Source organism: Neurospora hispaniola (assembly GCF_033458365.1).
Source record: "Neurospora hispaniola strain FGSC 10403 chromosome Unknown B0T23scaffold_7, whole genome shotgun sequence".
NCBI classification, from domain to species: domain Eukaryota; kingdom Fungi; phylum Ascomycota; class Sordariomycetes; order Sordariales; family Sordariaceae; genus Neurospora; species Neurospora hispaniola.
This window is the reverse complement of record NW_026944412.1, coordinates 754,285-778,470: the sequence shown is the minus strand read 5'-3', so window position 1 is coordinate 778,470 and position 24,186 is coordinate 754,285. Positions and strand designations below refer to the sequence as shown.

General features: G+C 51.8%; 6 protein-coding genes across 6 annotated transcripts; 4 read left to right on the top strand and 2 right to left on the bottom strand.

The window, feature by feature from the left end:
* Nucleotides 1-388: 388 nt before the first annotated feature.
* B0T23DRAFT_209483 (uncharacterized protein) lies at nt 389-3,377 on the top strand. Its single transcript, XM_062833527.1, has 4 exons — nt 389-1,032; nt 1,131-1,877; nt 1,937-2,815; nt 2,918-3,377. The coding sequence occupies exons 1-4, from the start codon at nt 721-723 to the stop codon at nt 3,143-3,145; spliced, it is 2,166 nt and encodes a 721-aa protein (XP_062689702.1). The 5' UTR covers nt 389-720; the 3' UTR covers nt 3,146-3,377.
* Nucleotides 3,378-3,819: 442 nt separating this feature from the next.
* On the top strand, nt 3,820-4,851 carry B0T23DRAFT_422437 (uncharacterized protein; the record flags this gene model as incomplete). The annotated part of the gene is made up of 1 exon (XM_062839799.1): nt 3,820-4,851. One exon carries the CDS (start codon nt 3,820-3,822, stop codon nt 4,708-4,710), a length of 891 nt encoding a protein of 296 aa, XP_062689701.1. The 3' UTR covers nt 4,711-4,851.
* A 4,532-nt stretch (nt 4,852-9,383) lies between these two features.
* On the top strand, nt 9,384-14,195 carry B0T23DRAFT_323237 (uncharacterized protein; the record flags this gene model as incomplete). Its single annotated transcript, XM_062835342.1, has 1 exon — nt 9,384-14,195. One exon carries the CDS (start codon nt 9,384-9,386, stop codon nt 14,193-14,195), a length of 4,812 nt encoding a protein of 1,603 aa, XP_062689700.1.
* A 1,691-nt stretch (nt 14,196-15,886) lies between these two features.
* Nucleotides 15,887-19,457, bottom strand: B0T23DRAFT_209290 (armadillo-type protein). The gene is made up of 4 exons (XM_062833524.1): nt 17,258-19,457; nt 16,618-17,195; nt 16,439-16,560; nt 15,887-16,371 (listed from the first exon to the last, which is right to left on the bottom strand). The coding sequence occupies exons 1-4, from the start codon at nt 19,256-19,258 to the stop codon at nt 15,977-15,979; spliced, it is 3,096 nt and encodes a 1,031-aa protein (XP_062689699.1). The 5' UTR covers nt 19,259-19,457; the 3' UTR covers nt 15,887-15,976.
* A 413-nt stretch (nt 19,458-19,870) lies between these two features.
* Nucleotides 19,871-21,267, top strand: B0T23DRAFT_209198 (DNA-binding protein). Its single transcript, XM_062833523.1, has 2 exons — nt 19,871-20,876; nt 20,946-21,267. The coding sequence occupies exons 1-2, from the start codon at nt 20,157-20,159 to the stop codon at nt 21,123-21,125; spliced, it is 900 nt and encodes a 299-aa protein (XP_062689698.1). The 5' UTR covers nt 19,871-20,156; the 3' UTR covers nt 21,126-21,267.
* Nucleotides 21,268-22,439: 1,172 nt separating this feature from the next.
* On the bottom strand, nt 22,440-24,169 carry B0T23DRAFT_209185 (PI31 proteasome regulator N-terminal-domain-containing protein). Its single transcript, XM_062833522.1, has one exon. The coding sequence runs from the start codon at nt 23,809-23,811 to the stop codon at nt 22,594-22,596; it is 1,218 nt and encodes a 405-aa protein (XP_062689697.1). The 5' UTR covers nt 23,812-24,169; the 3' UTR covers nt 22,440-22,593.
* Nucleotides 24,170-24,186: the final 17 nt, after the last annotated feature.

Here is a 24,186-nt window from a genome sequence, read left to right as displayed (position 1 = left end):
GTCCCCTATATATCGACACAGTCGCCTTCTGGCTGGGCGTCCTCACAGCCACCCACGGGTAGCACGAGCTGATTGAGTGCACAGACGAGCACGTACTGTACCCCCAAAGATTGGCGTTTCGGCATTTTGAGAAAAGCGTCAGGCTCTCACATGCAAGAAAATGGGGCGTGGTCACCGACAGGCTACCTCCTCTGGTCATATACTTCCACCGGGCATATTTTTACCGCAGGCATTCCGCAGCCTGTCCATGAACAGCTGTCTTCATTGGATGTCATGTCTTCGCTGTCGGGAAAGCCCACAGGTGCGCCTTGTTGGGCCGCGCGACGGGCGTGGCGAGACGAAAATGCTATCAGCCTGTTGTGGCCTCTCTTGACCGACCTGGAAAATGTAACCCACCTCATACACTCCAGGCAGATTATGCCTCCTTTACCGCAATTGCCATACCCTACCCCGGGTTGGTGTGTTGAGTTCAGCAACAGTGCTAAACTAACGTGATGGCTGCGCCTCCGAGGCACTGCGTACTCAGCACGATAGATCAGGTAACAAAGCTCCGACTAACCTTCAATTGCCATAATGTGCCATCTCAGTTGGAATTGCTTATGTATGGCTTTGCTTCATTCCAAAGGATGCTCACTTCTATCCAACTGGCTAGAATAGTGGTCACAGCGCGCTCTGGGAACAGGTTTATGGCCCGCAATAACGGACATCCAAGCAATTACCATGTCTCGCACCCATCCCGGACCAGCCAGAAACCCAATTCCCACCATCAGTATCACTCGAGCCAACAAACTCTCCCAAGCAGAACAGCCTGTCATAAACCAGCAAGGCAGCTCGGCGGATGTGCAAAGCCAAGGTTCACACAGCGTTATTGACTCCGAGGATTACGGCTCCTTTTATACCTCTAGTCCGTCCGATAACCTCAGCCTTTTGGAAGAAAACCACTGTCATCCACTTGATAATGATGGCTGGCCTACTGGCCCAACGGAAAACCTGGAACGGAAGCCAAAAATCGAGGAATCCTTTGAGGAGCTCGTAAGCTTTTCCACGTGTCAATTTCTCATGGTCAAGTTATTGATTGACCTCCCACCCCCCTGAACTGGCTCAAAAGCTAATCCCACTGGGCCTGATAGAGACTGCCAATACATGGCAAAGATGTCAACAATCAAGGCTGTGAACCGGTTGTTGAGATTCCACGTATTCTTCGAGCTTGGCCCATGAGATATCCTGAAGAGACTCTACAGGATCGGATATACAGGGCATTAGAAGGCAATGATCAAATAACCAGAGGCTTCTTCCCGGCCAAATCACTCTCACACATACTCAATGAACAAACGGTTTATATGGAGCTCCTTGGTCGCCTTTCCCTCGATATCTACGATCGAGATGAAATATGGACAACGGCACAGAAGGTCTGCGGGACATCATCTACCAGCATTCCAGGTGTATCATTTCGAAAGATATTTGCCATACTGGTTATGATCGAGAAGACGGCAGCTATCGTCAAGTTCTTGGACCAGGACGTCAATGACTCCGATCTCCCACTTGAAGCATACTATCCGCCGTCCAAGAAACTTGTTTCTGAGCTTCGACGATCGAATGCAAAAGACGGCAGAGTTGAGATCAAATTGTTCCGTGCTGGATGGACGACCGGTCAGATGATCAACTTTGAAGAGAAGCAATGGACAACACTGGCCCCTATCTTCAAGAGATCGGACGAGGACAAAATTGTGTCCCATTACACTTCATCGAGTGGCAAAATTCCCTTGCCGTTCATCAAAGGTGTGTACGGAGAAGGTGTATTTGAGTTTGAGGGTGGGGGCGGTCGTGTCTCCAAAGTCAGGATTCATCCTGATCATCATTCATTCCATTACACATATGTAGGTGGTATCTAGTCTCCCCGTATCTAGGATTTTGGCTGATAACACATGCTCCCTAGTGTCCTCTTAATGCCTCTACACCTGAAGCAAACAGATCTATCGACGCCGCCACCCATTCTATGGACATCTGCCCCTGCCACTTTGCAATCAAAAAGCTGCACTCCTCACCCGCAGTCTTCAAGCAGTTTAAAAATGAGGTTGATGTGCTCAGAAGGTTTAGCAATGAAAAGAACAAGCATCTTATCTCTTTGTTGGCCACTTATGAGCACAGTGGCAACTATTACCTGATTTTTCCACTGGCGAAGGGCAACCTGAGAACTTATTGGCAGGAAATACATCCGAACCCACGAATGAACCGCTCGACCGTATTATGGGTTGCCAAGCAATGCCAGGGAATTGCATATGGAGTATCGGCAATCCATCAGTATCGGTCGGGTAACTGGAGCAACCTTGAGGCAAGGGATTACAAAAACGCTCAGTTTGGTCATCATGGCGACATCAAACCCGAGAACATCTTGTGGTTTCAAGATGGGCACGGGAGCAGCCCTGATCCGTCGGGTTTTCAAGCGGGGACCCTCACGCTAACGGACTTCGGCCTCGCTGCTATCAACACAGACCGCACCATCTCGAGAAACCTGGTCGAGTTTCCTTGCTCGAGAGACTATTCTGCTCCCGAAGCTGACCTCATGAACTGTGGTCCTCCTGGGAGACAATACGACATGTGGACACTGGGTTGTGTTTACCTCGAGATTGTCACTTGGATGATTGGAGGATGGAGCCTTCTAGAGGAATTCACACGCAGCCGAAGTGCGACTGACCACCAACCTTTTTGGACTTCACTCGGAATCAAGACAGCCACATTTTTCGAGCTCCAATTCGAAGGTCTCGGCATAAGTCCAGCACGCATGACGGCCAGAGTAAAGCCACAAGTAACCAAGGTAACTACATCCTATAGTTCACTCATTTCCCGTCCCTCCATTTTCTCGCCAACCCATCATTTCACAAGGCCATGTGCACATGTAGTGCTAACATAACACTAGTTCATCGAAAGACTCCACTGTGACCCGAGATGCACCAGATTTCTCCACGAATTCCTTGAGATGATTCAGGATGGTTTGCTCATAGTCAGGGAGAATGGGAGCAAGGAATTCAGGTATACCAGTGAGCAAGTTCACGTAAAACTGACCAAGATGCTGGAAAGTTGCAAGAATTCAGAGCAGTACGGATGCGAACCATGCCCCTGGAAAAGCAAGTCGAGCCGGAACTGACAAGAGCCGATGCGATAACACCGGGTGGTTTGCTTTCAATCATGAATGGATGATAGATAGAGGTATGAAAAGATTGATGCTAATGTGAACGATTACTCGTGAATTAGTTCACGAGGTAAATCTTCTAAGGAGATGTCCTTGTCAATGCTTGGCTACCTCTACTGGACGTTGGCCAGTTCCTCATCTTAAGACCTTTGTCTCTGTATGAAGACCTACCAAGGGTAAAGATAATGATGAAAGTGAAAGCATATACAACCATTCTTGTATCTTTGGGTGAAGATAGGTAATCATGCGAGACGAGTGAATTTTCAATCAAGCCCTCCTTGCATAGTTGGGGAAGGCTGTCCAGTCTTTACTGGGGTTACGTTGACCTCAAACGATACCCAAAATAAAAAACAAAAGAGAGTTGAAAAGAACATGAAAAAAAGGATCATTACTACGTAAGTGACGCTTCCTTTCATTTGATGTGTCTACAAAGAGCACAATGTGCTTTTTGCTCCAAGATGTCTTTGATCTTCGAATATCCAAGTTCCTACCAGATCCAGGACGGAAAAGTGGTCCGATATATAAATCATCAATCGAACTTTCCCCCAGAACTGCATCTGAGCCTTTACATCTTAACAGCCATCCCTCCGCAAAGAATCAGGTCTGATTCAATCAGAAACGACACCAGCATGAGTGGTCCCCCCGCAGACACTTATACCGTAAAGGTAGACCTTCAAAGATCAAGACACCCCGGTCTAATCACCAACAATGATGATCACCCTCTAACCAACGGCCATCTCACGAATGGCTACCATGGCGATGAAGGCACCATAGTGCAAATGCACTTACCAGCCCACAGAGCCGCAACCAGTAGTTCTGGTCAACCCTCCACCCACACCACAACCCCAGGAGCAGGAGGAGGAACAGGAACAGGAACAGGGGGAGTCACTACCCCAAACCAGACCTACGTCACTGGAACAACCATCAACGGCACCCATATCAGAGACATTACCATAAACGGCACCCACATAACCGGGACCACCATCTCGGGAACTCACATCAGCGAAATCACAATCAACGGTACCAACATCATTCAAACAACCATCAATGGGGTTCCCATCAGCACTAGCGGCACAACCATCAACAGAACTCACAACAACAACAACAACAACAACCTGAACGGTACATCTGCCATCTCGAGAACTGCACCTCCTGTCGTCGACGAACATGAAGCCGAAGCGGAAGCAGCTTTCGCATCCACAGTCGCAGCAAGTGTAATCACCTCCAACTCTAGAGGTAGTAACGAGCGTGAAACTGCGGTTGCCATTGACGGACGAGCTGGATCCACCAGTCTTGACACTGGAATAACCATTGTTTATCCTAGAGCAATGTTCGACATCAATCCGACTAGTCTTGGAGATCTTTTGAGGAGGGAGTTTGGAGATCCTTGGGAAAGAAATCCGCCTGTTTGGGAGATTGAGGTGAGTACCTACCTACCTACCTACCTACCCGGACCTGAGGTTTTGGAGATCAAAGGGGTGGCTAAGATGGAGAGAGAAAAGAGTGAGAGAGCTATCTGAGAGTGGAGGGGAAGGTGCTTCAGAATGGGAATTTCAAGGTCACTGCGCCGAGGGCGTTGACGGGTGAGGAGGTTCTGTCTTGTGAAGGTTTTTGAACAAGTGGCAGTGTTGGACTGTTGGAAATTCGGAGCAATTGGGATAATGGACTGAGGCTGAGAGTCAGTTGAGGCTCTCGTATTCTCGTTCGAGGGAAGGGTCAAGTATCCGGCGGTTTCAAGCACAGGGACTGTAGAATTGGGCATGGATATGATGATTGCGACCGGTGCTGGCCACTAGATAGTAACCACAGCACTTTTCTATCTCTTCATTGAGTCAATTGACACACGTCAAGTGAGGATAGGAACAGGTAAAATAGGCATATTAACCTCTTGAGTAGTGAAACGTCTAGCATATGCTGCGAGATCGGAGGATCGGAGGATCGAAAGTGATGCAGGTATAGGCGACGTCAGATGCATTCCGCTGGATGACTGTTCCACGAACAATCACGGACAAGGGAATCGCCCTATTGCTTCGAGGGCCCAGCGTCTGGGAGGTCAAAAACTTGAGCAGTTTATCTTCGGCCAAGGTCTATCAAATTAACATATTCTTCCTGATATGTGAATTTCTTCGACATCGCTGTCTTTTCGATAACACCATAGAAGCCAAACGCTTCTCCTAAAAACATAACTTTCCACACGAGCATCCCATCCTTCGACGTGTAACTTCCTTCCGTGAAGGACAACAAGAAGATGCGATCGGCATTAGTCAAAACAAAAAGGAAACAACGGTAGTTGTCCTAGCGGCGCAATGAGCATTATTGTGTCGGGAGTGAGCCGTCAAGAAGCGAAGTGAGCTTGATTGGCTGCTTAAGAAAACATCACCGCACCATGAGGGGGAAACGAGTGTAAAAGCGGTAGGTTCAACCGAAGCCACCGACTTGTGCTTAACATCCCATGGCATCCATTCAGATTCTCGGCCCGAGTGCCGATCGAGGAGATGGAAGGTTCATCCCAGTCAAATGCGCTTGCCGCAGGAATCATCGAAAGAGCATAATGCGGTGACGCCAGGCAGGTGCGCGGGTCGTACGCTAAGATAGACTTGGGATACATTTTAGAGGTAAGAACGAAGCCAGTTGGCGAATTGAGCCTTCCGAACAGCGATCGTATTTGGCAGGTTCTGTGGCAAATTTCAATTCGAAAAGGACAGTTATAGAAGGAAAGGTCATTTTCACATTACTCTCAATTTCCTTTGCGCGATTTCAAAAAGAGGATGACGTTTAATACGCCGAGTGACTAACATGAGTTCTGCATGAACAAGAAATCATGTGTTAGGAGTTTAGCGTCCTGCATTGCTACTGCCCCTGAAGCGGAGCGGTAAGGCCCCTCACGCGCCTCTGTACCCAACAGTTAGGTAAGCAGCTGTGCATTGTGTGAACGACACAGTGAAGACGAGGACCGAATCATGTGGAATACGTTTATCCTCTCGTGATCTGCTTGAGATCCAATAGTAGGTAAGTAGATTGATGACGATATTTAGAAGGAGCAAATGTCGGTGGGTAGAGGTCGGTGCATCAGGACACAGATCGGTTTATCTTTGTTCAGTCAGGAGCGGAGTTCCAAGTTCGCAGCGACATGTTCTTGTGGTTGTGATGAGTGTCCTTTGATTAACTTCTTTGGTAAATGAAATCAGAGGAAAGAAAGAGGTCAAAAGGGGTCCCAGTCCTGAGTACTGATGGTTGAGTGTTGGGTGCAAAATGACTGACCACTGCAGGTTGGGGACTTGGAGAGTTGAAGTTGGGATGTCGTTCTTCGGTCCACTCCGAGGAGAAAAGGGTTAGGGTTTAAAAGGGGGGGATTTGTGGTCATCCAATGTCGGCTGGCACCGTGCAGGGCACCGCTCGGGAAGCTCGCCAAAGCCATTTCTGCCATTCAAATCGTTGCTCTCAGGGGTCACCGTTGAAATACTAAATCGAGCGCATTATCGTGGAGAGAAATGTCTCGCGTAGGGTGTTCATCCGATATTTGATGGTGGTTATAAATATCAACCATGTGAGTGCCCCTTAGCCGGTTCCGTAGCCCCTAGCCAGGAGGTCCAAAAAAGACTATGGACTGCAAGAAATACACATCGCACGACAACGATGCAGATGTGGTAGTGGTCTAGTGGATGGCCCATGGATGTCGGATTGCCAGAAATGCAAGGCTGACCAAGGCGGACGTTCCCGAATATTCGGATGGCGGGTGTGATGTCGATCATCGATAAGGAATGGCATGAAGTATCCGGGTTCAGGTTCGGGACGCGACCCAAGAAATCCAAGAATAATTCATGGCAAAGAAGAAGTCGAAGGAGGCTGAGTCGTTGGTACTAGCCCGCGCATCGGTTGATATAAGTACTATACTTCTTGACCTTAACATCGATATTATCGTGCTTGTGAATGATGGTGTTTTTTGCACAATTCCCGAACGAGAGTCAGGGGCCGGAAAATGGCCGGAAAGGAAGGGTTGGAGGTCGCGATGGTCGTCAAAACAAGGACACAATTCAAAGCCCTGGCGTTCATGCGGCGGAGTTGTGTCGTGTGCCTGGATTCGCTGAAGCTTCCATCTTCCCAGGTCTGCTGCCCGGTGTTTTGAGTGGTGGAGTTCAGGCACAAACGACCGACAGGGACCGGGAACGGAAGGGTTAAATGTCTATAATATAAAGGAGCTCGGACCACCTGCCCGACCTTCTCTCCGCCAAACCACAAATGCCAAGGCCTTTTCAGCGGGGAGCGCAATCAAACTGTTCAACAACGTTCACACTTTCAGCTTCCTTCTCTCTCTGTTCGGTGGGGTAAAATGACCCATTGGGAGAGCCAAATGCACGCCATGAGAGCGAAGCCACAAAGTTACGCAAGAGCCAAGAAAGGAATCGGAAGAAATCAAGAGACCAGGGGGATCCACTCCAACGGGCTTGTGGTGTATGTATGTAATATCCCTTTTTGGTGAACCACGGACGCGTGGGTTGACGAGCAGAAAGGCGAGAGTTCGGCGAAAAAAGGTTGACGGCGAGCGTTGGGCGGTGCATTTGCGAAAACCACAACGAAGCTATTACTGCTAATTTCCAGACGTCCGTTTTCCGCATCATTCAGTTATAGAGAGCGTCACCGCCCGGTAGCTCCGATATCTCCCCGACAAAGTGGAAGCGGTAGCGGTCGAAGGAAGCAGGGCAAGCAAGCACCCCCGGAGCCCCGGTACACGGTACATCCCGGCCACCGGCCATCGGTCAAGGAGTCTAGCTCCAGCCCAACTCCACGGCAGCTCTCCAGCTCCAGGGCAGCACCCCATGTCGCATTGCTTGACATGATCCTCCCCCCCGAGCCCGTGGCCCCCCGTTCCCCGTCCGTTCACTCAGGCCAGTTCGTTGTTGTGTCGTTTCGCTCTAATTTCCTTCCTTTTGGTCTTTCCTGTTCAACGAACCAAACTTTCAACCTCACATTCCCTCAGTCCCGACGAACCGGGCTCACGATTACGCTACGTTGCATCGTCGACCTGCGTCGTCCAGTCCAGTGGTAGTGGTACCAGTCCCGTCCATCGCTCTTGCATGTTGGGTTCCCGTCTGTAGAGGAACCATCGTCACTGCCTGCTGCTCTTTTTGCAGCTTGCGCTCGCTTTACCACCAGTCGGTCACTCACCACCAACCAACCAACCAACCAATCAACTAGTCCATCGTTTCTCTTTTCTCCCTTCTTTTGCAAATTACCATGCACCAAGCAGCACCACGTTCTACCCAGCTTTGAGTTCGTTGTACAAATCACGATTACCACAACATACATCATACATTACCTTCTATCTAATCGGCAAATATTTCCAAGACGCCAGCTGCTATATCGACGAGCCGCATACCTTAGTACCTCCACATACACCGTAATATTAGGCCCAAAAAAGGAAGAAGAGGTCCCCTGTCGCGGCTTTTGGTCCAACGCCGCCAGCGCAATCTCTCTTCACTCAACGTCCAGGTACATGGCCCTTATCCCAGCTCCATGCCCGGCCTGCTTCTGCGCTATTGTTGTTTATTTACGATTTCGTCCCCAAAAGGCGGAAATAACTTTGGCGCCACAGCTGCAGTGCAACTCTCTTAAGCTCGACCTTGTCCGCTGCTAAGTCACCGTGTCTGCAGGTCTGCACCGCCAAATCCCAACCACCACCACCACCACCACCACCACCTGCCTACCTACCTTGACCTACCCAGCCAAGGCCAGAGCCGCCAAAGACATACCGTCCCGACCTCTTCACTTAGGATACGTACCGATTCAACCTGCACCGACCCGACTGCACACGGATTAGAGACAGCGCGACCGAGAGCCTTTTCGAGACAATTTGCTCTTCCCAGGGCTTCGCTATAGCTGCCACCAAGTCGTCCTCCCTCCCTGCATACTGCCGCCGTCGATAAGCCTATAGCTCCCTGATTCCGACGACTCGATCCGTCTGTTTACTTTGCGCCTTCCCCCCTACCTCCCTGGGGCTGGTCCCGACGACAGCCTCTCACAGAGTCGACGCCGCCTATACCCCCAACACATCTCCCGCCAAGTCGCAAGTCATCAGTCGTCTGTCGCAAACCTTGTCGCCTACCTCCCCCTTCTTGCGCGACCATCTCTCCACCTTTCCCCCCCAATATCGGCCGCGAGAGCGTCATGAGCACGGCGACCAATTGAGGCCAATATGGTTCGTGTCACGGAGGAACTGGCCATCTCGCCAGAGCATGTCACACTCTACTACACCACCGACCCTTTGCTGGGCCATCTCCCGGTCCTCATCTTCCACGGCCCTTCGACGACAGCAAACTACACCCTCAACAGCTCGCGCATTCAGGTCCATGTCTATAGCCCGGCTGGGTTCATGTCCTTTCACCGTATCACCATCTCTCCCAACTCCCCCTTCTACGATGTTGTCGACTACCTGCCGCGCGAGTTTCAAGGTGACGAGATATGTAGAGGACTGGCCTTTGGCCTGTACAAGTACTTCAGCGAGCTACCAGAAGCCGTCAAAACCTACCTAAAACACCAGTATCCCTCACGAGGCCCGAGGGCTCCCGACACGGCAGCTACGTTATTCAGCCCTCAGCATGCCGCCGATCTCGCCCAGTCGGCCGTTCCCGTCGAAAACACCGCCGACGTGATTCAGACTCTCGAGGTTGCGCTACAAACACAACACATAAATAACGTGGATATCGACTTGGTATTGCCCCCAGGTTCCATCATCCCCCTTGATGACGAGGAACTTGAGGAGGTACCTGAAGACGAAGATGATATTTTGGATCCGACTCTCAGGCAGTACGGCGGCTATACTCCCTTGGTCAAGCTGTTTGGAGAGCCTGTGTTCCTTCCTACATCCAAGTTACGTCGCGCACCTTCGCGGCCCTCTTCATTGCGAAACAGGACCAAGTCGTTTTCAAGGAACCAAAAAGTGGAATTGCGCATGAAGCTGGGCGAGTTGGTCGATACCGAGGAGCGCTATGTGCTCAAGGTGAACGAATTGGTAAACCATGTGGCCGACGAATTCCGCCAAGGAGCAAAGGCACGAGCTACTGGTAGCATCAGCCCGTCAGAGGAGGATCTGGATAAGCTCTTCCCGCCATCGGCGGATGAGATACTGCAGCTCAACACGGCATTTATGCACGAGCTTCGGCGGATTATGGACGATACGGAAGAGGATGCGATTAGAGACATGGAGACCCCATTCCCAATACATAGAGAGGGCTCTGTCAAGGTCAAGGACCCCAGCGGCGCTCTGGCCATGGCCCGCCTCTTCATGGAGTGGTTCCCTAAGTTTACCGAGTGCTATCAGGACTACATCCGGGCCAGTCGGGAATTTCCCCGGCTCCTCAACCTATTTCTAGAGCAACAATCAAGCTTTCGCCAGCGGGTAGCCCAGAAAGGAGAACAAGCCGTCCGATCCCTCCTCATAGAGCCAGTCCAGCGATTGCCACGATACAGTCTTATGATCGACCAGATTGTGAACTGTCTGCCCATTACGCATCCTGCCCTGCAACTGATGCTCCGTGCAAGGGACATAATCACCAACATCTGCTCTCTAGACGAGGGCGCGGGAGACAAGCCCCACATAATCAACAGGTTACGCGCAATGGTGGAATGCTGGCCTCCAGACTTGGAGCCACAGGGAAGGTTAGCCGTGGCTGCCGACTTCATCGAGCTGTCTCCCCCTTTTGATGAGCTGCAAGAATCAGATCTCCATGAGAATGCCGGTATTTTCCTTGTGTTCTCCGACATTATCGTTATTCTCAAGAAGAAGACCGACTCAGGACTTACGGGTCGTGACCTACTGCGCGAGATCGACAAGCCATCACCCGCCGGCCTGCTCGCATCCATGACAAATGTTGCTGGAGGACCAGGAATGTGGGAGTTCGCGCTTACGGGGTGGCATAACCTTGCCGATGTTCGCTTTACAGAATCTGCTGATGGTAGGCTAATCTGGATGGCCTCGACTGCTGATATGAAGGGGTCGCATTCTGGCGAGTATTTCGGTGGCAAGGCGATTACCTCGAGGTGTTTCATACTGCAAGAAATGTATGAGGGTAGGGCTTCCAAATGGAGTGAAGAAATCGCCAAGGCCCGTATCGAGGGTCGATTTTCCGAGCAGGAGAGAGAAGACCCCACTTGGACTTTGCGTTCGGTGAGGATGGAAGACAACAATTTCCGGCTACACGCAGCCGTTTTTCAGGAGGCGGCAGATCAACTCATCGAAGGCCGACGAGAACCAGCACCTATCCGGGTTGTCCTAGATATGGACCTAGGTACCAAGAGCGCCCCAGTCGGTCATTACGGCGTAGAGGTCGTGGTCGAGATCAGTACCGCGGATCTAAGGAGGATATCGATGAATACTCTTGGCTTAAACGGCAAGAAATTCAGCGATGAAGTTGCCCTGGACGACTTTCTACCAACCCTCTCACGCAGAATTATCCAGTTGCTAAGTACCCAAACCTGTGTCGCTAACCTAAGACTCGCCCCCGCCCTTGTTCACTACTATACCAAGATCCTACGCGGCCTCCACATGGGATCAAAAGACATGGAAAAAGGCCACAAGCGCTCACAAAGCGCGTCCCCCGTCAAGTTGTTGTCGAATTTCCTCGGTGGCAGCACGCCCAGTGTTACACTCACAGAAAGTACGCCCAGTGGCTCGATAAGGGGGCACCAGCGGAATCCTAATGGGAGTGCTCCCGCTCTGCTCCCCTCGCAGATGGCCAGGACAAACAGCCGCAACGAATTGCTGTTGCTTGCGGCCCAAATTAAGGAACAACATAGTATCAAGATGGGCACTGCTGAAGACATGCGCCCCGAAAACCCACTGTTCCGTCTTGAACAGACCTTCACTGGTTTCATTGCCAATCTACAGGCTCGTAAAGGCTACTATCATGGCCGAACACTGCTTACTAGATCCATGGCAGACGAACTGTTGGTCAATGACCTCTACAACAGACTGATTGAATTTCCATTCGATTTGGAAGCCTCGGCTGAGGTGGGCACTGACATAGTGTTTGCCGCGTTCGAGAAGTTTGTGCGCATCGCATGGCGCGATCAGATAGGACCCATCATAACCATGCATGCGCTTGATGCCCTCCAGGTCCGGGCTTCCAAGAGAGTGGTGGGAGACTTTGGCGACTTTGTTCGATTCATTTTCCGAGACCTGGCCCCACAAAACCGACGGGCTTTCACCGCACTGATCAAACTACTGGCAGATTTACTAGATGGATGCTCGAATGACGGAGATCGGGGCGCCTTGACACTAGCGTTCGCAGAATTACTTGTCGACGACGGCACCGGTTCCAATTACATCAATCTCCTAGACCGCCTTGTTGAAGACTGCGACCGAATCTTCGAGGACCACAGCTTTGCCGCAACCCTACAGCTCAACAGCTCACACGACGATATTACCGCGAGTAACCGGAGCCAAAAGTCCGTTACGGGGTCAGTGACGTCCAACAGCTCGTCGCTGCGGAGAAAGTTTGGGTTCGACAACCTCCTCCGGCAAAACAGCAAAACAGATTCCGATCGTTCTTCGGTATGGCGGTCCCTCAGCAAGCACACAAGGAGCCCAGGTGAAAGTTCGAGCCTTTCCAAAGCGAGTAGGTCAAAATCAATCGATATAAGCGTTTTCTTCAACCCACCAACACCCAACAGGTCGCGACGCCCAGGGTCGCGAGACAGGCCTCCAATCGCCGGAGCTTTCGATGACATCACGCACCGTCCGTCTAGTTCAAAACGATTAGAGACGATTGGCGAGCCGGAAGATGAAGAAGCGTTTACCGAATCCAACCGGTTAAAGAAGAAACGTCGCAGCTCGTTGTCGGATCTGAAGTCGGTATTGTCGTCCACGACCCTGGTAGAATCGGTTACGAGCCCGCCCCCGGTAGACGACAAAGAGTCGCCGCTAGTCATCGACGTCGACAGCGCTGCCGTCCCTGTTCCCGCTCAGATTAACAGAAAACAGGCCTCCCAGAAGTTTCACACGGCGCCCCGTCTCCCGGCACCGACCAAGATTCCGATCAGTCCGAACTCACCCACCAAGATATCCATAAGTCCCGGTTCGGGCTATAGTGTCAGCTCTGGCGCTGAATTTGTACCACCATTGTACTCATCACGGCAGAAGGAAAGCCCAATTGTCAGTCCCTTGGCATCATCCCCGTGCACCCCACCCGATAAAAAGGCCTTTAGCTCCTCCCTCCCAATTCGGAGTCGGCCCAAGTCCCTTTCGGTCCCCCAAATTCCCACCCTCAAGCCTTCCCGGCTCCCTACGGCCGAACGCCCATCATCCAACAGCAACAGCACCAGCAATGGCGCTGCCGACACTGGCGGCAGCCTCACCAGATCCCCGAGCCGTCCTACCCTGCCCTATAACAACGGGGGGTTGAAAGTTCCAACCTCCTCCAGCGGCCGCCTCGGCCTCCGCTCCCCACAAAAGCTCCGCGAACGTCTGCAAACCGAGCTGAAAGCCGTCGAAGAAGTCGATGCCACCCTTCAGTCCGAGCTCACCCGCATCTCCGAAGACATGACCCGCATCAACGCCACGCTTCCGCGCTCCGCCTCCACGGAAATCCGCCGCCTCTCCAGCGCCGTCCGCGCCCTCGAGGAGCGCGTCCCGCATGCCATGCTCGACCTGCAGGAGCGCCAGGCGGAGATTAATCGGGAGATGGAAGCCACTTTAAGGGTCGCAGAAGCCAAAGTGAAAGCCATCGATCAGCTTTACAAGGAGGCGACGGCGGAGAACGAGTTGTTGTATGAGAAGTTCAATAGCGAATTGGGCAAGATGCTCAAGGCGCTCAAGGGTAAGGGGAGGGAGGATAAGGAGGAATTATTGGCGAAACTGAGGGAGCAGAGTGAGGAGGCTGCAAGAGTCAAGAAGGAGAATGCCAGGTTGAAGAGGGAGATGGCGAGTTTGAGGGCGCTGGTTAAGGCGGGGGTCAGCAGTACGCCGGTGGAGAGAGTGCAAGGTCTTGACGGGGTTGACGGGTCATGATTTTCAGACAGTGCCGTTTGTCTTTGGCGTGTTGATTTAATTCTCGGTCCTGGATGTGTGAAAACAAAAGGGGAGCATGGTGTCATGTTGAGGGTACTTGGCTTTTGATTGGTATGCTCTGTGTCTTCATATATGTTGGTATAGTGTGGTATAGTAGGTCGGTACCTATGTTGTGGTTGTGTTGGGGTTGCATAATAATGGCTGGTTTGCGAGAGGAGAATCGAGCATCGAGCATAAGTACAGCACAGAGCCATATGGAAGATCAAACGTAGCAGATGATGAGCCAATGCTACAGACTCATTAACAAGTCGAATTACTACCACTTTGTTCAAACTCATCATCATCAATGTTCTTCTTTTGTGACTATCGACCTCTTGCATGACCGTCGTTAAGCTATCCAATGCGGAGATGCCTGCTCTCCCCTTACATCCGAAATCGTCTTCCCAAAACTTCATAGTAAAAGATCAGACCCATCATCGTGCATGAAGCAATGAATCTCAACCACCGAGACGTGTTACAAAAATCAGAAATCCTAATTGACTGGACTATCTTGTTAGACATCTCCCCTTTGTTGATTACGCGCTGCAATTTATATAGGAATTTTCTCAATCTTTTCAGGATAAATTTCTTTCTTTTTTCTTCTTTTTCCCACCTCGAGAGTCCTCGAGGGATGACCACCTCAGCGGTCCAACCCTATTCGTCATGATACCACGGTGTGAGTCAGCATTCCCTTGAATTATCTAGATAGAAGTAGGTACCTAATATACATTGAATAGTAGAGGCATTGTTCATGTCATGATGAAAATCACCTATACTACCATGTTGTGGTATTCATAATCATTCGGTTTCCTTGGAGAACAATTTATGCAAAAAACCACCTCCGACGATCGATCTTGTCGTCCGTTGGTTGTATAAGTTATCCCAGTCGAAGAAGCCTTATGAAGATTGCCCCCTAATAAAGGCAAGTGTAAATTGAAGAATATTGAAGTGCCTACATAGATAGTATTGAGCCATGTCTAATGAGCGTGTATAGGAATTATCTCGCTTGTACGATTCATGTTTGTCCCTTTGGAAGTTGGATGTTAAACGTTCCACAAGGGTTATGTCCTAAGCTGCATTCCCTGGCCATGTTATAATTTTTTTTCCGTTCCTGGCCCGAATTTTCCATTGATTAATTATTGATGGTGTTCTGGTGACAAAAAAGCATCAAAGTTGTTCTGGCCTGCGCTAGGACGCATCCACATTTACGTCTATAATCTTCACGTTGTTGTCGAAATAACTGACAGACCTTCAAATCTGCATTGTCGACCCTCCTCATTTCCGAATCCCCTAAAATTCTTCGGTACAAGATAAAAATACCTTGCCATGGGCTCTTTGTGGTTCCGAGCGCCTTCTGGAAACAGCAACGTCTCCTCTTACATGTTTATTTATTATCTCAACCAAGTAACGATGAGTGGTGATATATGTGAATCGACACGTATGTAACTCTTTTTTTGCAATCCCAACGCTAACAGCACGCACCAAACGATCAAGCGATAATCCTCTGGATAAGAATGATAAAAGTCCAGGCGGACTTTCCCCCACTGCGAACAATGCTGCCATATCGCTTGATGCCAAAGACAGGCTAACGCAAAACCGCCGATAAGATCTGTTTCATCATTTCGTTCGTCCATATAACCTCTGTATACCTTATGCTGGCAGACGATGACCCGTTGAACACTTCACTTTGCCACACTTCTGCCTTGCCGTCGAGGACGGACATCGACCAACCTTTTTCTCGTTTATTGAGCGCTGAGTTCCCGCAGCTTCTCCTTCTCTTCCTCGTTAAGGTGCTGGTACCAGCGGTCATTGAAGTTGCCAATGTTCTCAGTTGCGACGCGGACAAAGAACCCAACCAGGTATTGGCGGGTTTCGTCATCACGATCGCGCAGGGCCTGGTTACCCTCCGCCCAGCTCATGAGCTCAGCCTTGGTGGAGCCGAGGCCGAGATCCAGAACATCGGGCTCATCCTCCCAGCCCTCGTCATCCTCATCCTCGTCTTCCTCCTCTACCTCCACGTTCTGCGCCATGGCCGCAGACCGCGCATCAGAGTGGAAACCGGCTGTGGCGCCGAGCTCGTCAACGAGCACCTTGACAATCTTGAGCGGGGCGGGGACCTGGGTGTACTGATCGGGGTCTGGAAGATGGATGGCTCAGTAAAACTGGTGGGCGAAAGTTTCCAAAACAGTAACGGGGGGACTTACTCTGCTTGGCCCTCGATCTAGTCCTAATTCTGGTATCATTGTTGATGATGAGATCACCCTTGACCAGGGTTTCATTTACACGGGCGTCATTAAGCTCATACAGCTTGGAGAGGGCAATGATGCTAGAAAACGCAAAGTCAGTAGTTACTAACAAACGACACGCATAGGGATGAGCTTACTTTTGGCGAATCTCGTCATATCCGGAGAAAATGGCCGAATTCTCGAGCCATTTGCTAAGGACAATCTGGAGTCCGTTCTGGCCGTCAATAGGAGTCTCGCTCAAGAAGTTGATGACATCCCGGGCGCCTTCCACGGTAAGAGAAAGGCGCGCAAAGACAAGGATGAGCGACTGGATGATGGCCACTTCCTGAGCGGTGTGTAGACGTGCGGCAACCGCCCTTAGGAGTTGAGCAAGGTAAGGCCCAAGCCGCTGGGGACCAGCCTTCTCGACCAGCTCTGCCGCGAGACCACCGACGTCTGAAGCAGCATTGTCCTCCATAGAAGGATCCAAAAGACGGTCGATAACCATCAAGCAGACCTCAAGACCCGAACGGCCGCTCTCGTCACTCCATGCAAACACTTGTTGGTGATCATGCATGAGCATGTTCTTGACGGCCTGCGTGCCGGGACGGAGGACCTCACCCTCGGTCGACGACATTAGAAGCCTGGCAAGCTTGGGAAGGGTGTGTTCAACGAAGCCAGCAGGAAGAGGCTCTACGCCAAACTCCACAAGGATTGATAAAAGTTCAACGGCGAGCTGTCAAGTGTCAGTACCTACAGTCAACACGACCGAAAGAAAGTGAAGAAGACAGAACATACAATGACAAGCGGATCGTCTCCAGTGACGTTGGCCACATCAAAAGCACCAGTGATAGATGGCAGGACCTTGGCGCAGAAGGCTGGATAAGCAGTCGCATCCTTCATGGCCTCGGCAATCTCCTCGAACGCCTCGCAGACGCTGATTTCTACATGATAGTTGGCGGCACCGTGCTTGCCAAGCGTGAGAAGCATGTCAAGAGCAGTGCTATCAGGTTGGAGAACTGTGCGCATGTCCACGGCAATGGCTGCCTTGAGTGTCTCAACGATGGTTACCAGAAGGTCATCCGAGTCCTCTAGCGAGGTAAGATCCAGTCCACTCAGGTAACCCTGGATAGCTTGGAGGATATGGCCTTGGTACTGCGGCTCGAGGGTGGACTGGAGGAAGCCATCCATGGCCTTAATGCAGGCGACTTGGATAAGCTCCGAGTCCGAGCTTCCAACAGTCTTGATGGTTTGTTCAAGAAGACCATACGCCGGGCTGCCGGCGGCCTGGCTTAGCGTAGCTCCAGCAAGAAATCCCCGGGCACACAAGACGGGCATATCTTGCCTGTTGACGGCGTACTGAATGATTTCTCCATAGGGTGCGGTAACCTCGACAGGAACGGTCTTCTCGCAGTCCAAAAAGTCGTTCAGGGCGCAGTTAAACAGGTAGAGCGAAGCCTCTTGCTCCCGCCAGTTGTTGGTATTGTTACCAAAGAGAGTCTTGGCAACCTCATAAAGGCCTTGGAAAACCTTGGGTCCGAGCCATTCGCCGAGCTTGACAACCACGTCGCCGCATGCCGTCCTGGCAGTGTAGTTAGCACTGACACTCGTCTCTTCGGCAAGGAACAAGGAAACATCAATGTCCCACAGGCCCTCCTCCTCTTGGGTGACCTGGGAGTACGAGACCAGCAATTGGTTGAGCTTCATGACCCAATCGATCTTGGACATGTCAGGTTGGGCCTTGATGTCGGCCTCGAGGTGCTTTTGTACAGGGCTGGCACGCAAGCACTGGTTGAGGAAGTCAAGCTCGTCCAGCACTAGGAAGTCGAGGGTATAGGGTAGGCCATCGCTGTCTTCCAGGCGGCTCTGAACTTCGTTGTTGATGAACAAGTCCTGGTAAGCGTCCTGGAGTCTCGACAGCTCTTGCCAGACGGCACTGAAGAAGGTGGGACTGTGGGGAAGAAGCAAAGAGGGGAAGACGGTCTTGATCTTGATCAGGGTCTTGACAACCTGGACCTTCAGTGTGATGGGACCGTACCAGCTTTGGGGCTGGGAACCGGCCTCTTCGCGGTCAGGAAGTGGTGAGTTGATGACAAGCTCCATGAAGGGGAGCCAGCCGGCCAAGATTTCCTGGGCGAAGCTGGTGACTTCCTTCTTGTGATCATCCTTGGCCATATCCATCAGATCGAAACAGCTGCGGAACACCACGACGGCCAGGGCACGGTGGTTCTTTTTGCGGTCGTTGTTGAGGGCGACATCGTAGCATGCCTTGATGATTTCGCGCGCGGTGCCGAAGAATTGCTCGTCAGTCAGACTTTCCTCGACGAGGTCTTGAAGAATGCGCAAGGCGCCGTGCAGCTGGTCGTCGGTCCCGGTGGGCATGACACCCAAAACACTGGGTAGCAAGGTAGGCCATCTGTCGGGGAAGTCGGCCTGAGCAATCTTGCTGACGACCAGACTGGTGGCGACCTTGACCTTTCTGTCGCCCTCGCTTCCCAGGCAGAGGGCCAGCAGCACTTCTCTGAGTTCGTGCTTGTAGTGATCGGAGATAGGATAGCGAGGGGCTTCGCCATCGTCTGGGCTCCAGTTGTCCTCGATAAACTGACGCAGGTAGGTCAAGGCAGACTGGCGAATGCTGACGGGGAACGAGGCGTTGATACCAACGCGGGCAATCGCAATTGGGAAATCGGGGTTCGCCTTGGCATGAGAGAGATCGAGCTCGGCCTGCTTGCGAGGGCCCTCGTCGGGAAGCTGCGTGTTGGCAAGCAGCTGCGCCAGTTGTTGCTCCATTTGATCCATTGTGACGGCGTTACAAGATGGGGTATAAGGAAGAGATGGTCGCGTAAAGTTGTGAGTATCGATAACGAGATCAAGGCTGTATGATCAAGTCGAAGTTCCAAAAATTCAGTCGAGGTCAGTATGAGCCTTGGTGGTCCGGTCGGGGGGGGTATATGGTATGCGACGGGATGGGATCGAAATCGGGAAAAATGTCGAGGTGCCCAAAGGACTACACAAGTCGAGAGAAGGGAGAAGTGTTGTCCTTCAAGAAAATATAAAAGGCGAAGCTGCTGAGACGGGTGCCTTTAGTTTGTCGGCAGAGTGAACAACAGGATGCGGTCAGGCACGCCTGCTGAGATACGGCTCTGGTGGTGGAGGTCGTGATAGTCCGGGACGCGAGCGGAAGCTATCTGAAGATCATGGACGAAAAGAGTGGCAGGAGGGGAGAAGCAGCTGGACTTCCAAGGGTCGAGCTTCTTTGCGAAAATGTTACAGAAATATCGGCATCGCTGACGACACTAACAAGAGCGAATGCACATATTCTGTACAGTCATCTCAGAGGGCGGGGCATTGGTGGGGCTCGTCACCTGCTTTGGCGTTGAAAAGGTTCCAGTTCCTGCCAAACGCGGTCATTGTTCTCCGCAAATCTTGCGCGTCTCATCACGCTGTCCAAAGAAATATCTTGACTTTGGGTAGGTGCAAGTGGAGAGAGATGTGATGACAACAGATGACCATCATTCCTGTTTCACACAGGATTCTCTTTTCACAAAGTCCCTTTTCTTTCGCCCCTTCCGTTGGCCTACTCAAAGCAACCTACTCGAACTAATCTAATCTTCCATGATTTTTTGTTCAAGTCATCAAAGTCAAGTGACGAAACATCTTGTCCGTACCAGTTGGATATTAACTACCACTGATAATCATGTCTTCTCCGGTCCCTTCCTCTCCTACCTCTCCCCTTCAGTCTCGGTCTAGTCAGCGACACCAATATCGCCGTCAGGAAATCTACGAAGAACCGCCCTCTCAGCCACTGCCCTATGATTCAAGTATCGTCCTGTTACAATCCTTCAACAACTTCTTCGTTGTCGCCATTCACAACATCCTCTACTACCGGGGAATCTACCCGAAACCTACCTTTCTCTCTGCTCGCGCCTATAACCTCCCGGTGCACCAGAACCGCCATCCCAAGGTCTGCTCCTGGATACGCGATGCTGTCAAAGCCGTGGCCGCTCAGATTGCAGAGGGCCGTGTATCACGCATTGCCGTCGTCATTCACTCCCCTCTCGAAGCAGAAGTGTCGTCTGATCCCACACAATCAGCATCCTCTCAGACCATCCCACCAGGTTCGGTTCTTGAACGCTGGATGTTTGACGTCAGCCGATTCCCCGCGTGGCCTGGTGGTGCCAAGCCAATGCGAGCCTTTGAAAAAGCTTTAGCGAAAGAGCACAGAAACGAAGACAGTCGAGACGACGAATACTATTTCCCCACCGCTCACACAGTGAGCTTGCCCGATCTCGACGAGCAGTTACGTGGTGCACTGCGAAGGATGGCGCATGCTGCCGAGAAGATGGATGCCCTGCCAGAGGGATGTACTTTTACCGTGGCCGTGGAGTTAAGAGATGAGGCCCTTGCTCCCATTGGGGTAGGTTGATTGTCTCCCTTGACTTGACCGACTGAGCGGTTTACGCTGACATCTGCTTATGAAATTCAGCATCCCCAAGCGTGGATTCCCTCCGAACCTAACCTTCAGCCTGCCTCTCGCTCAAAGCCGGAACCAGGCGCAGATGTTGGAGGTGTCAAGACAACTCCAATCCGGTCTGTCGAGGCAGGGGCCTTGTTCTTCGAGTGTTGGCTCGAAGAAGGCAAGGCGAAAGAAATGTTGAAGAAGTAGGCCAGCACAATCTGAACGCAGGTGACTTTATCTGTCGTAAATATGATCCTCGGCGGTGTTCTGGCCAGGCACCGCGCAAGGGGGAGAAACCAACAGAAACGCCTGTATGACCACCGTTTTGCGCTCAAGAGAAGACCGACCTCCCCGAACCTCACAAAAGCCACCTTTTTTCAGACACATTCAATGAACATCACGGAGGCTGTGGAAGCGCCATTTTTTTGTTACGGCATGAGACTGGCACAGCTGGTCCCCACAAAAGAAAATAGAAAGAGGGAAGAAACCCATGGCCGCAGCTGATTTCAAGCCCTCACGCTGTAGGCGCGCATCTGGCCATCACACTGAGGATTGCGTGTCAGTCCAAGTGTGTATGAGCATGGCTTGGCGCATACAGAAGGCAGGAAATAGCCCACTGGGTCCTGGCCCCCCAGCTGGCGCCACTTGTTACTCTCTCAGCACCAATCCTGCTGCCCGACTGGTACGTGTTGATGGGGAGGTTGACTAGGTCTGCGATATTGCTATTACCGACCTTGGTGCCTTGACCGTTTGTGGCCTCGATACCGGATACGCATGAACGCGTGATAACGAGCCTACACCATGGATCGCATCCTGCCTCAAAAACGCTGGCCGAGAGATAGTCACTGTCTCTCTATAGGGGAGGCGACGCTGATCTTATTGACTTGATGGTGTCGTCGCACGTGTTCAAGGTCCTGTAGGAGTAGCAGAGACGCCTACTTTTGTTGGCTGAGACATGTGCCGTGTTGACCAATGGAGCGCTTGAGTGCGGGATGGGTGAGGACAGTGTAGGAGGTTCCATCGGCGTTGGTGATGGTGCCCTCGATACAAGATTCGGTCTCGACCGCGGCCTAGCAGTGGTTGCAGCGTCCTTGGGGATAACGGCTCCGGAGGTGAGGGTGGTGGCGGTGAGGTCGAGAACAATGCTGAGGCGCGCAAGTCGATGGCTTGGGGGGTGGTCTTGGAAGGCTGGAGTTTTCTGGTGAAGGCTAATTGATTTGGAGAGCGACTGAAGTGGTCTTGAAGATGGATGGATGACAATCAGTATGACAGTGAGGAAACCAAAAGAAAAGACTGTGAACAGAGAGAGGCAGTGAGATCTGATGATAATAACAATTCATCAAGATGTACGGCTTGCATAGTTCCATATCCTCAATAACCTTCGCAAAACTGGAAATGCATGTGTACACCCATAGCGAGATCACGTCTAGTGTTTGAAAATTACCAACTGAACCATTTTCATTTTGATATAATACAAATGCTTATCAGTGGTCCTGCATCATACGACCCTCCATATTACCGCCCATTATCAACAGCTTGAGCTTCTCTTTTGTCAGGCCTCACTGTACCTTGTGTGTCTCATAACCGTCTACTCATCTTTCGTAAGGAAAAGGTAGCAGCACAGGATGGATTCAGCCCTGAAAGATTTCCTTGAACTCCCATGGCCACTCTTCAATCAAATGATATCCCCTCCGAAACCACCAAAGCCCCCTCCACCAAAGCCCCTCCCTCCTCCGCGTCCAGGTCTATCCCCCCCAAACCTCGGTAAACCTCCAGGACCCACTGGATCCCACCTGGCCCCCGGCGGCGCTTGGTCATCATAGCCTCCTTCTCCCTCTCCACTTCCTCCTCGCGGACCTTGGAAAAGCGGATCGTCAAAAGTCGGGTGCATACCACCCGTCCCGAACCCACCAGGTCCTCTCCCTCCGGGTCTCGGTAGTCCACCAAGCGGCGGCGCAAACGTTCCCCTGATGGGATCATCCGGTCCCAGACCGGCTGGGTAGAGATCACTTCTCCCGTAATCACTTCTTCCTCCTTGATTCGGTCCGCCCACCAAGCCCGGCAGGCCGCCGCCGCGAGGGTGGCGGTTAATCTCGTATTCGTCCTCAAAGCCCGGAGGCGGGAAGTCTCCAGTCGGAATCGGGCGACGGGCAGGCGGCTCGAGGTCGTCTGGGTAAGGGTACGGTTGAGCAGGCTCAGGCATGAGCGGATGCAAAGGCTGTTGAGGTCCGGGAGGAGGTTGACGAGAGCCGCCTGCGCGACGACCAGCTTCATCCGCATCTTGCCTTGCAGCACGGTGGTCGGGACTCTCCTCGTACCCTTCCTTCTGCAGACTGGGGACGAGGCGCTGGATGATGTTAATCTTGAGCAGCGACGCCAGGTCAGCGATGCGTTCGTCCGAGATGAACACCTTTTTAAGCTTCTCAGGGAGGTCACTCCGGTCCTCTTCGCCAGTCTCTTCAGAAATAGGAATCCGAATGGGCAGAGCAGCAGCCGACACATAATCCCTAGTCGTGATCTCAAACCGCGCAATCCGCTCGTCGCCCACACCAAGCCCGCGGATCTCAATCTTGGAGCCCATGCGGTCGACGCGAATGACGTAGCGCATCGATGATTGTTCGTGTGCGTAGACGAAGCAGTGCGAAGACAGGCTGCGGTTCCATGTGCTGGGCAGGCGCGGGGCGAGAGATTGGCATTCGGCTTGTTCTTCGGGCTTGCTGTCCTCGGAAAAGCCAATCAGGCGGAAGCCGACGGAGGTCATGGCTGCGTGCACAAAGAGGGCGACGGCATCGAGGGAGCTGCTTAGGTCCGAGGTAGTGTCGTCTTTGGCGTGCGTGGGGAGGGCGGCGGCCATGCCGTCTAGGATGGCGGCGGGGCTTAATGGGGGCGCCATCGTGGTGGTTGGCGTGGTTTGTTTCGATTAAGTTGATACGTGAGGTCCTTGAGCAGTTACACTGGATGTTGATGGCGTTGAAATTTGCGACGGATTCTGTCGATGTGGTTTGCAGAAGTGAGGTTGGGGATTTAGCTGCTGGGGTTCACGTCATCCAGCGGGGAGGGAGCTCAGTTCATGTACCCCGAGTTACCCCACACCAACCTTTAGGCAAGCAAGACGCAACGTCAATGTGACACTCCTGGGTAATTATCAACCTTTTGTCGCGTAATTTGATGAGAGGAAAATAGGTAGGTAGGCCTCCTCTCGCTAAAATGATGCCTAAACCGAGGTGGTACAGTGAGGAGAGGTGGAAAGTCGTTGATGTTCAGTATT